We start from the raw sequence: 12,026 nt of genomic DNA, 5'->3' as shown, positions 1-12,026 counted from the left end.
ATCCTGAAAGAAAATGTCTGTAAACTGATAAGAATCTTGTTTTTGAATGATGGCAAAAACTGAATATAAACTTCACAAGACTTTATGGATTTTTCTTTGGACTTCCAGTTGGACTCTGAAGTTTCCTATGAAGGTTTCAGATAAAATGAAATTGTCACATTCACGTAAAAATATATCCTCTCATTTCTGCTTCTATCAATCATGTAAAGAGCATCCCCAAAATCTCTGTAAGAAATTTGAATAAAAGTGACCATGAAGGATTATAATAAGATTATGAACACAAATAGAACCTCTACAAATGGATCAATGGAAATATCTAAAAAAAATTAATACAGCTGTTATCCAAGTCTTTTGGTGACTTGGAAATGGAATCAATAGTGTAGACCATTCATCTCAATTTGTCTTTGGCCTTTTGTTCAAAGCTAGAGTAAAGAGATTTTTCTGGCAATAATCAGGAGTCATCAAGGGCTTCTGTTTTTATTAAATTATATTTTATTCCCAGTTCCATGCTTTCTTTCTGAAATAATTTTTATGTCTACTTTGGATGAATTCAGCAGCAGTCATAAACAAGTATGCTGCCCCTTCCTCAGCATTCAAACAATTCAAAGAGAGCATAATAATATACAGTATCTAGACTCTCCATGTATTTTTCATCATTACGTGGCTTTATTTTAACCTCTGTTTCTTTTATTTTTACTTTTAATTTTTGGCTTTTTGAGACAGGTTCTCTCTGTATCTTTGGCTGTCCTGGAACTCACTCTATTGACCAGGCTGTCCTTGGACTCACAGAGATCTACCTGCCTCTGCCTCCCAAGTGCTGGGATTAAAGGTGTGTGCCACCAGCCGGGCGATGGTGGCGCACGCCTTTAATCCCAGCACTCGGGAGGCAGAGGCAGGCGGATCTCTGTGAGTTCGAGACCAGCCTGGTCTACAAGAGCTAGTTCCAGGACAGGCTCTAAAGCCACAGAGAAACCCTGTCTCGAAAAACCAAAAAAAAAAAAAAAAAAAGGTGTGTGCCACCACACCTTGAATTCACAGAGATCTGTCTGCCTCTGCCTCCCAAGCATTGGGGTTAATAGTGTGTGCCACTACACCCAACTACTCTCTTTTTGTTATTTTTAGGACTTTATCCTTTTTCTTTTCTTTCCCAAGCCTGCATATATTTTTAACACATTGTAAAACATTTAGAGGTTTTCTTCATCTTTGAATCTCTCTTTACTGTATATCTCTCTTTTTTGACCATGTGAGTCTTTAATCTGCTAAGCAATATGGAGAGGATTTAAGCTGTGGCTTTAACGGCTGGTTCCAGCCCATTCCTTAGCTTTCTGAGTTTCCAGCCTCATGGCAGAGGTACTGGCCTGAGCCACATTTATTGCCACAACTCTATGGCATTTCAAGGTCCTTGCCACCAACAGAAAACGTGCAGTCTGCTTTTCATCAACACCATTTAAGTGTTTCGTGGCAGGACCTCTTAAAAGAGCTGCAAAGTTTCACACCTAAAGCTGAGTCAGGAAGCCTCTCTTAAATAAGACGCATTTGCCTCTAGTAAACAGAGCCACCTAAAAATGCTGCTATCAATAATCTGTGCTTAACTCTATTCTTTTTTATCTAGAATAACTTCCCAAGCTCTTTCAGGCTTTTAAGTAGATTTGGTCAGCCCCACATTGGCATTTGTTGTCTGAGGTTTCTGTCCTGCCTGGCTCCCGCAATCATTAAGTCCCAAAGAAATCACACAGAGGTCTACATTAATTATAAACTGATTGGCCCATTAGCTCAGGCTTTTTATTAACTCTTATAACTTATATTAACCCATTATTCTTGTCTATGCTAGCCACATGGCTTGATACCATTTTTGATGAGGCAGTCACATCCATCTTCCTTCTTCTGTGGCTGGGCCAGGACTGCAGAAGGAACTTTCTTCTTCCCAGAATTCTCCTGTTCTCCTTGACCCACCTCTACTTCCTGTCTAACCATATATTTCCTGTCCTGCCTATATTTCCTGCCTGACTACTGGCCAATCAGCGTTTATTTAAAATATAATTGACAGGATACAGACCATTGTCCCACAGCAACCAGGTGTGTTCTTTATTATTCTTTCATTCTTCTCGATTCTTGAATGTTCCATCATCTGGCACCCAGAGCAGGTGACTAGGCAACAGAAGACTCTGGTGGGTGATCAGAAGGTGGGAAGACAGAGTGTGGATGTGTCCGGTCTGCTGCCTCTCTGCCCATGCTCTCCACTTCTGTTTATGGCTGAGTCTCTGTCTGTCACTCCAACAATTGCTCCCTTGGCCTGTGGCAACTCTCTTATCTCATGTAGCCTCTGCCCAGGATTGCCAAGAGCAGTCTACTGTTAATGCCTGGCTGGCTCAACAGTCTCCAGTGGCTCCCTACATTCATCTTACTAGTTCTCATGTAGTCCTTTTACCAAAGTTGTTTATTTGAACTGAGTTAAATTCTGTTTCCTACCATAACCTTGCCTGATATACATAAAAAAATCACAAGTGTTACATTAAAACTTTTCAACATACTCCTTTTCTTTAGTCTCAGCTATTTCTGCCTTACTGACCAACTAGTCTGCAGAATGAACAAAGTTTTGACCTGCAACCCACCAAGTTTTCAATTTATGTGTTTATGAGAAAATCACTTTCTTCCCATCAACACATGCTCAGTAAATGCACAGTTCACCTAAATCAGTGATGCTCAAAGTGGGGCCTACAATCTCCAGGGGTTCACAATATCCTTTTAGGAATTCTCAAAGGCCAAGGCTATTTTCGTAGCACTGAAGATTTGCTTGTGCACCTTATATTTCTACTTGATGACATTAATAATTGGTGCATAAGTAACAGTAGGTAACAGTAGATATCCAAGGCTCAAGACAGCACTGCCAACTATGTTCCCATTGAATTCTGCTACACTTCAAAATCTGAGTAACATCTTTACTTAGGAATATTCTTAATTTAATATTGATAATGCTAATTTTATAGTGCTGTTTTAGTTTCTGGAACCCTTACCAGCAAAAATGAGAACCAGACTTGAAGGCTTTTTGCTTTATACTGAGATATAAGGGTATCTTTAAGTTCTACGAAGGGGAAGCTACTTGACTGAGTTGTGATCTAGCCACTTTCCTCACTACTTCTACTCAAAAGATTAACTGACGGGCAAACTGTAAATATTAAGACTGAGATATCTGGAAAGATATTTTTTTAAAAAAAAATGAACAAAGTGAAACTATCTTTCCAAATGATAAGTGATAATATTTGTTTCCAATAATACAATTTGAGCATCCAAACATGGTACCTTCTCAGTGTTTAAAGTCTCATGATATTAACAAGTCACGTGATGATAGATGGTGAAAGGTGTCAACAACCAAACAACTAACTCAGAGAGATACATCCAAAACCTTCTTCCTGGAACTGGAGAGATGGCTCGACGGTTACGAGCACTTGCTGTCCTTGCAGAGAACCTGGATCCAGTTCCCAGCACCCACATGGTAACCACAGTTGTCTGCAGTTACAGTCCCAGAATATCTGGTCTCCATGTGCACCGCACACACATGATGCAGCATACATGTAGGCAAAACATCCATAAACATAAAATAGATACATCCTTTAAAAATAAAAACCTTCCTTCCTAACTGGGTGAGATTTGGACAGAGTATCAGAAGCTGTTTACTTGGTGTCTGAGCTCCATTGTCTGAGCAGAGAGGAAAGTTTATTTCCTCACCTGTAAAGTGACCTTGCCCAGCTAGAAAGTAGCTAAATGAATAATATATAGATCAATAGTAATATATTTGTAAATTGATACAGAGACTTCAAAGGAAGGACATGGTAAATGGCATGCAGATGTTTCCCACTATTATCATCATTGCCACTTCTCTTTATGGGACTTTGGAACAACAATGGCTCTGGCAATAGAAGCTGCCAGGCTCATATTCCTGCATAACTTACAAGCCTCTGACCTCGGCCAAGTGATTCAGTAATATCATCATGCATAGTAATATATCTGCATACAGTGATGAATGACCATAGGATTATCATGAGGGATAACAGAGATATTAGATGCTTAGTCCAGAACCTGATGCATTAGATTATTCATTTACATTAATAAGTTGGCATTTGATAAATCTTTCTTGAACTTTATAAAATCATCTCATGGGGTAGTCAAGATGACTTAAAGGGTAAAGGAACTTGTCACCAAACCTGATGATCTGAGTTGGATTCCCAGGACCCACACAGTAGAACAGCATAAACAACTTCCACAAGTTATCCTTTGATCTCCACATGCATACCATGGCGCGCGCGCGCGCGCACACACACACACACACGCGCACAAATAATCAGGTCATACATAATGACATCATAACTCCCAGGACTCACAAGTCTGTGTACTACTTCTGAGCAGTGATATTGAAAAAGCAGCTCACGGAGGAGGTCAAAAGGCTTATTTCTGTGGGTCACCACGGTCAGTTTCAGTCTGCGAGGACGCTGGAGACAGAGCTGGTGAGAAATTGTTCCTATCAGGTCACTTGGAAACTGCCCTTCTCAGAGCCTTCTGTGAAAGACCAGGCACTGTGCCTCAGCTCAGGACTCTTCACCAAGAGGTAACAGCTCACCAGGGTGGAGGAACCAAGGGCAACTAAGATTAAGTGTCTTCAGAAACACATTTTAAATGTACCTGTAAAACCAAGACAGCTCTCTCTGTACTTTGTTGGAGAAATTCCTGTGGCATGCAACCAGGAGAAGCAAAAACTGAGTTTAAAATACAATTCAAACATAAAATAAAAAGAACACATTTCCCATAGTTCTGTTTATTAAAAGAAAGCGTTTCCTTACAGTCCGTCTGTCCAACCGTGACTTTCACTTCCAATTTTTGAAGAGTAAAACTAGCTTTTAAAAATGCCGGGCAGTTAAATTACCCCGGTTCAATGTTGTTTTGTTTTTAACTAGGCAAGAGTACATGCTGAAAAGAGAAAACATGGCGAAGGGGAATCACCTGTGACAACCTGTCATGTGAACATTGACACAATTCAACTTCTGCACCAGCACAGCTGCAGAAGTCAAAAAGAAAAAAGAAAGGAAGAAAGGAAGGGAGGGACGGAGGGAGGGAGGGAGGAAGAAAGGAAGGAAGGTTAATTATTCCCGAGGCCCACCTCCTCTCCTCACTAATGAAGATTTCCCTTTCTATTTCATGTAAAAAAATAAATTACATATAAATAAGGAGGCGTGGAGAGCTAGTGTCCTGAGGCGTGTCCATTGTGTGCCCCTTCTTCTACACAAAACTCTCCTCCATGTTGCTGCACAGCAGGAAGGAATCCACGAGCCTAGGCTGAACCAGCTGCTGGAAGTCAGAGTCCTGGAGGCCTTCCGGGCAGACCCCAGCCAAGCGACGCAGGGCAGCCTAGGGAGAAAGCAGAAAAGAAGATGCAGGTCACACTGGGTCCCACTGGGCCCCACACAGGAGTGTGCTTCCTTCAGCTGCCCTGAGAGATGCATCTTGAGAAATGTGCTGCGTTAACAAGGCAATTGGAGCTGATTACCAGTTGTTTGTCCCATGACACTTTAGTGGCCATTTTTGTCACCATTGTGCCCTCATCACCGTGTCACCTGGTTTCGTTTGCACTTGAGCCAATGTGGCAGGCATCATCTGGAAGCTCTTAATGATTTTAATAACTGTCTTGCTGTCTCAGGTTTCTTTTTTTCCTAATCACTCTGGGAAACCGGACATTTCGAAACTGTTGTTTTAAGGATATGGTCAACTTAGTACTATATGTAAGTTCAAAATATGTTCTTCTCAGAGACTGGGACTACAGAAGCATCTATGGACTCAAATTATTGTTTTGAGATTTGCTGAGTAGTTTACAGAAACCAGGTTTCTTAGCTCACCCACAAACGCAGCAGTCCTTCACAGAGCACTAAGAGATGAAGAGGAAAGATGAAAGAAACAGAGTTGAGGTGGATAAGAAGCTGTGGCTGAGGAACCCAAGGCAAAGAAGGGGGAGCAGGAGTGGAGGGCAGAACAATGAATCAGCTCCCCTGCTCACCCCACTGAGCCCTGGGCTCACTTCTGCTCCTGGGCAGGGGCTTTGCTTATGTGCTTCACTATGACACGTCCCTCCTTCTCTTCACTATGACACGTCCCTCTTCTTCACTATGACCTGTCCCTCCTTCTCTTCACTGACCTGTCCCTCCTTCTCTTCACTGTGACACGTCCCTCCTTCTCTTCACTATGACACGTCCCTCCTTCTCTTCACTATGACACGTCCCACCTTTTCTTCACTATGACACGTCCCACCTTCTCTTCACTATGACACGTCCCACCTTCTCTTCACTATGACACGTCCCACCTTCTCTTCACTGTGACATGTCCCACCTTCTCTTTGCTATGACATGCCCCTCCTTCTCTTTCATTCTCAACAACACTCTCCTCTCCCCAGTGAAGCCGTCCTTGGCTACCCTAACAAAGGACCAATCTGTGTCTCTCTCCCTCGGCACACACCCACAGCTCCTGTGCCCTCCGAAAGCCTTGTTCTCAGAGTCTCCTTTCTTGGGAGGATTAAAGTCATTCATCCGTGGATCTCAAGTATAAAAACAATTGCCTACTGCCAGCTACTTTGCCATGGAAAAAAAATCAATCCTATTTGCCAGGGGCAATTCATGTTACCATTTCCTCCACAAGGGAGATAGTAATTGAATTATCTTATCCTCCTCTCACCTGAGGACAGTCATCAGGCCAGAAGAAGGCTCTGGGAACAGAAAAGAAACTCCCAACTCCATTGACCTGGCTAGGCTCCATGCATCTCTCATCTTGCTGCCCAGAGGCATGCACCCCAATGTTGGAGCCTTTAATAAGCCAAACAAAGGACATCCACCAGATTTGGTGGCTGGGGGATGGGAACAAGTCAACTAATTACAAAGTCATGCAAGACTTCATATCCAAACTCAAGGTCTTGTAAAACTACAAAGGTCTATACAAAGAATTTTGCCCTTAGAACATTCTAGAATCAGGGGAGAGATATGAATCTTCCTCAAGTTAGAATAGTGAGACCAGTGCCATGAGAAAGTGGGAAAGAAAGAGAGAGCATGGCCAAAAACAAGAAGGTCTGTTCAACAGGCCCAGGCCTCCACAGAATTTCAAGAGTCTAGAACATGAATGATATGGATTATATCAAAAGACAAGCAGGGAAACTGAGGAAATGAACTGTGTACTCCCTGCTTTTGTATCACAGAGGGCTACTGGGAAACATAATTAGACGGGTATTTTGATCTGAGCCTCTAGGGCTGAACAACAGAGTTGTAGAGATGGCATTTGTTTGGGGTGTGGGAAAAAACAACACTTGCAGACAGAGACGGACAAGACCTGGAAACTAGGAGGCCTTCAGGCCCCAGTGTCAAGTCAGACCCACACTAAGAAGAGCGGAGTGGGTGGACAGTAGGTGGGCCAACTTGTGGAGAACACAGTCAATTCCACGCAAGTTTGATGTAAGCATCACGAGGCAAACGCTCACTGGAGAATTCACTCAGCATCTGCATGGCGGCTGGGTTAGAAAGGGGCTCTCCTCAACACTCAAGAACAAACGTCATCCCTTTCCACTTAAAAGTTCTCTGACTGAAGATGCAGCCAAACCTCCTACGTTCTCGGGAGAAAAATGCCAGCAGTAATAGTGACAAGCCCTCACAGCTGAGGAAGCCTGTAGTTTCCCAAGTGCTCCCTATGCCCTTGACTTTACCTGTCAAGCGCTTCAGTCAGGCAGTTGTTACTGCCAGAGCGATGAAATAAGGGAGTTGGGGCCAATCATTACGTGTTTGTCAGGCTATGAGTTTCTCCCTATTTTGCTTGATAGGAAAATAGACTCAAGAAATTGGAGGAGAAAGGGTTCTATATCTTTCTTCAGTAGGTCCTCACTGAAACAGCATCTCTGGTTGTCACCGTTGCTGATCTCTGGCCCTGCTCTATAACGGAGATCGCAGATATCTGCAGACCCCATTAAAGATGTGGAAGGTGCCTTCAAATGGTATTTACTACCATGAGCAAGCGTGGTTTTAATATGCTATGTGCATAAATATTGAATAGTGGTTTTTAACATAATTGGTGCCCTTTTAAAACTTCACGTTAATTTTTTTATGCATTTAAAAATTATTTAGAAAATGGAAGAAGAACGTGTTGGGAATAAGTATTCCAGAGGGCATGGGGTAAAAGAAAGGGTTAATGGGGGTGAATATGCTTGAAATAAATTATATACTTGTATGAAATTGTCAAGAAAAGAGTCTGAGAAGAGGTTTAAAATCTTCACCAGACTTCCCACTCTGCTCTTCTTAGTGTGGGTCTGACCTGACACTGGGGCCTGAAGGCCTCCTAGTTTCCAGGTCTTGTCCGTCTCTGTCTGCAAGTGTTGTTTTTTCCCACACCCCAAACAAATGCCATCTCTACAACTCTGTTGTTCAGCCCTAGAGGCTCAGATCAAAATACCCATCTAATGATGTTTCCCAGGAGCCCTCTGTGATACAAAAGCAGGGAATACTTCCAAGAGGAGATAAGAACGTCCCGTCTGCAGGAGAACACTCTCCTATATCCACAACTATAGCCCCAAAACCTAGAAGAGGAAGAGGCACATAAAACCATCCAAAATATAGTTACTAAATATGAGCCAGAGCACTTCTTTGACCTATTCAGTGACACACAGCTCACAAAGTACAGCCAGGACGGGCCTGCTGATGGCAACGGCAGCTGCCTTCTATAACTTCACGGTGCCCGTCTAGAACTCCCGGAGATGAGCTGAGCTCAGCGAAGAGTGGGCAAGGGCAGGGCTTTGTGATGATTCAAGGTGAAGAAACCCTGTATTCACTGCTATTCCCGTGTGTCCTTGTAGGGCCAAAGATCTGGCTCTCTCTTCTACAGGTTCTTTCCCATGATGCCACACTTCCAACTGTCCTGCTACTCTTCGCTGGGGCTCACCACAGTCCCCCAGGAGCTTCTCACAGCCCCACAGGGAGATGAGTGTGAACAGAGCATCCATTGCCCGTCTGCACTGTTGACTAGTTCCCTAGTCCTGGAAGTGAGAGACTCCTGGGACGCACTTGCTGGGGTTCACAGAGAAGATCTTAGCAGCTGGGCTGAGTAACCCTCACTGTCCTGTCTTGCCCTCTCCAGTCATTTCCACAGCAGACAGTGCAGCTACTCAGCAAGAGGGGCCCCGCAGGGTTTCCCCTGGGAGGAAAAGGAGACTTTTCTCATAATTTGCTCACTTTGGACAAACAGCTGTCTATGTCCTGGTCCCTGTGTTCTGGGGATTCCACAACATCAACCCTACCACTCAACAGCCCCCACCCCCAGACCTCCTCTCCAGTTTTAAGAGGCTCTTGTGAGTCCCTAGACCTAAAAGGTCCCTGGGGTTGTGGGTATTGGGTGGGGAGCAGCTTCTCTCTCCTCATCTTTTCCTTGAGCTTCATCACAATTTTATCAACTAATAGTAATAGAAAACATCAGTATTGCCATCTCAGTATAACACCCAAAACCTGGAGAAGGATCAAAGGCATACCCAACTGTGGCCGAACCAGCTGCTCTGACCTCAGTCTACCTTCCTGAGATCTTTGGGGGACGCTGAGGGCAGCTGAGAACTTACCAGGCAGGCCACGAGCACAGCGTCGCTGCTGTTCCGCTCAGATGGCGATCTGCAGAGCTCAATCAGGCGGGACATACCTGCACAAGACACGAGGAGACAGTCACAACTGGCTCAGAGAAGCCAGGCCAGGCTGACCCAGAGGTGCTGGCCAGCTTCACCCATGGTACATGTTAGTGCCAGTATGCAGAGGGGCAGCTGAACCCACCTGGGGGAACACTTTCAGGAGACTTCCTACTTTCCGCTCAAGGGCAAGAAAAGTAGAGCGTCTGAGCCAACCCACAAGTGCCAGAGCACTGGGCTGGGCTGATGTTTGGTAAATGCTACAGGCGTGTTTCCCTTTCTCTGAGCAAGGACTTGGAAGTATGTAGTTCCAATTTTACCAACACAATATTTAACATTCACATCTGTGCACTGGGGCCTCACAACTGTGTATTCCTTTAACTGGCTGTCAGTCAGAAAATAGACTTTAGCTAAAATTATAGAAAACTATAGACCTCATTAACATTTCCTGGGGATTTATTGGGAAAATGCTGTCACAAGCCAAAGAAGATACATGTTCTGCCTAAAAACCTTCTTCAAGCCACCCGGATCAGCAGGCCTATGCTGCTTGTCAGATGTACTTGGAGCATACTCACAAGGTTCTCACGTGCAGATCATTTTATCTGTTGCCACCCTGTGCTCGGGGCTGGCATTGCCGTCCTATGTGGCAGTGGTTCTCAACCTTCCCAGTGCTGCGATCCTTTAATACAGCTTCTCATGTTGTGGTGACCCCAACCATAAAATTATTTTCATTGCTACTTCATAATTGTAATTTGCTACTACTATGAACCATAATGTAAATATCTGTGTCTTCAGATGGTCTTAGCCAACTCCTGGAAAGGGTCATTTGACCCCCAAAGGGGTCATGACCCACACCTTGAGAATCTCTGCTTTAGAGCTTAGTGTAGAATGGATGTTCTGGAAGTTTTAGGCAAAAAAGGAAGCTAATAACCATGGAGAGAAATAATGGATCCTCTGATGGTGAGCGAGTAAAGGATCACTACTTAGATAACAGAACCAATGAATTTCTGCATGAATAAACAAATGAATGGAGAATGAGTGACAACTAAGTGAATAAATGAGTAAATGGATGTGAAAGAAATAATCGGGTTCTGAACGACAAGGAGTTTGCAGGTCAATACTCTGGCCAGTTTATCTCTTGTTAAAATCTAGACTGGGGCTATACCCACAGTTTCTACCCCTGCATTTCCCACCACACAGAAGAGGGCATGGCCCACTGACACAGCCATGAAACCACAGCTACTTCTACCCCAAGCTCCCCACTCCATGCCAACCATAGGCAGCATCACTTACAGCTGAGCCGCACGGCCTCCTGGGCCACATCTGGGTCTCGGCAGAGGCGGGCCAGAGTCACTGCAGCTTTCTGCTGTACCCTTTCACAGGCTGCCACTTCAGCAGGAGCCCCAGACCTTGGCTTCTCAGACAGCATGCCCGTGAGGAGCTGGACACCTGGCCATGAAGCAACAAGCAATTTGGACAGTTTAGACTTGCTCCCAATGTAGAGCAAGGGGTCGGGGACTGGCTGGACAGATGGAAGCAGAGCACAAGCAAAAGCTTTGGGTAGAGGAGTCTCAAACAGAGGTAGGAGACAGGTATGATCACCTCTCTCTTCTCGTCTATAGGGATGTGTCTGATTCTAGTCATACACTGTGTTATGTCCACAGTAAATGCTCAGTCCCCTCAGACTTCACAATGACCTTATGGGCATGGCCATGGAGCAGGGTAAACCTGTTGTCCAGAGCACACAGCGCATGGGGATGCTGGGTGGAGCTTGGAAAACTGGTCCCATACATAACCTTGTCACCTCTAATAGGGGTGCATCTGAGATAGGTCACAGGTGCTGAGTCCCATGGCAGGAGGTATCTTAATTGTAGGCTGGAGAAGCACCAGAGCAAATGGATTCGCAGTGGGAGTGCCAGATCGACGCTGCATCTAGTTCATGCAGGAGCCTCCTATCTCCTCCCTAAACCAGATCTGTCGTCAACTGAGTGTTTTATAGGGAATACCCACATCCACGCCACTCGTCTGCCTCTGCCCATCCTTTCTGAGAGCAATGCCCCTTTGCCTCGAATATCTCCCATCCTACAGGTTTACAGCAGAAACCCACCTTCTGTATGAGCTGCCCTGACCCTCCATCATCTTAGCCCTGATCAGCTGTTCCAGCTGGGAACTTAAACTAGACATAATCTAAAGATATGCTTTACTTTATTTTGTTGCTTCAAGAATTATGTTGTATGAAAGTTGATGAGTTCCATACTAATCTACATTTCTGATTTCTAACATTTGTCTTCTGAATTGACAATAGTGACCCCCACATACATTTCTATATGGCCAGAAGTTTATT

At 44.3% G+C, this 12,026-nt stretch overlaps 1 protein-coding gene across 2 annotated transcripts in view; it reads right to left on the bottom strand.

Annotated features, from left to right (window-relative positions):
• Window positions 1-4,790: 4,790 nt before the first annotated feature.
• The window catches only part of Insc (INSC spindle orientation adaptor protein), a 113,052-nt gene continuing 105,816 nt past the window's right edge, over window positions 4,791-12,026 (bottom strand). For both annotated transcript variants that reach the window (XM_038331381.1, XM_038330620.1), the window contains 3 exons: window positions 10,976-11,131; window positions 9,623-9,699; window positions 4,791-5,400 (listed from right to left, as the gene is read on the bottom strand). In XM_038331381.1, coding sequence (XP_038187309.1) covers window positions 5,272-5,400; window positions 9,623-9,699; window positions 10,976-11,131 — 362 coding nt within the window. In that variant the 3' untranslated portion in view covers window positions 4,791-5,271. The remainder of the gene's footprint in view (window positions 5,401-9,622; window positions 9,700-10,975; window positions 11,132-12,026) is intronic.

Source organism: Arvicola amphibius, chromosome 1 (genome assembly GCF_903992535.2).
Source record: "Arvicola amphibius chromosome 1, mArvAmp1.2, whole genome shotgun sequence".
In the NCBI taxonomy this organism is placed as follows: domain Eukaryota; kingdom Metazoa; phylum Chordata; class Mammalia; order Rodentia; family Cricetidae; genus Arvicola; species Arvicola amphibius.
This window is presented reverse-complemented; position numbering and strand designations above follow the sequence as displayed.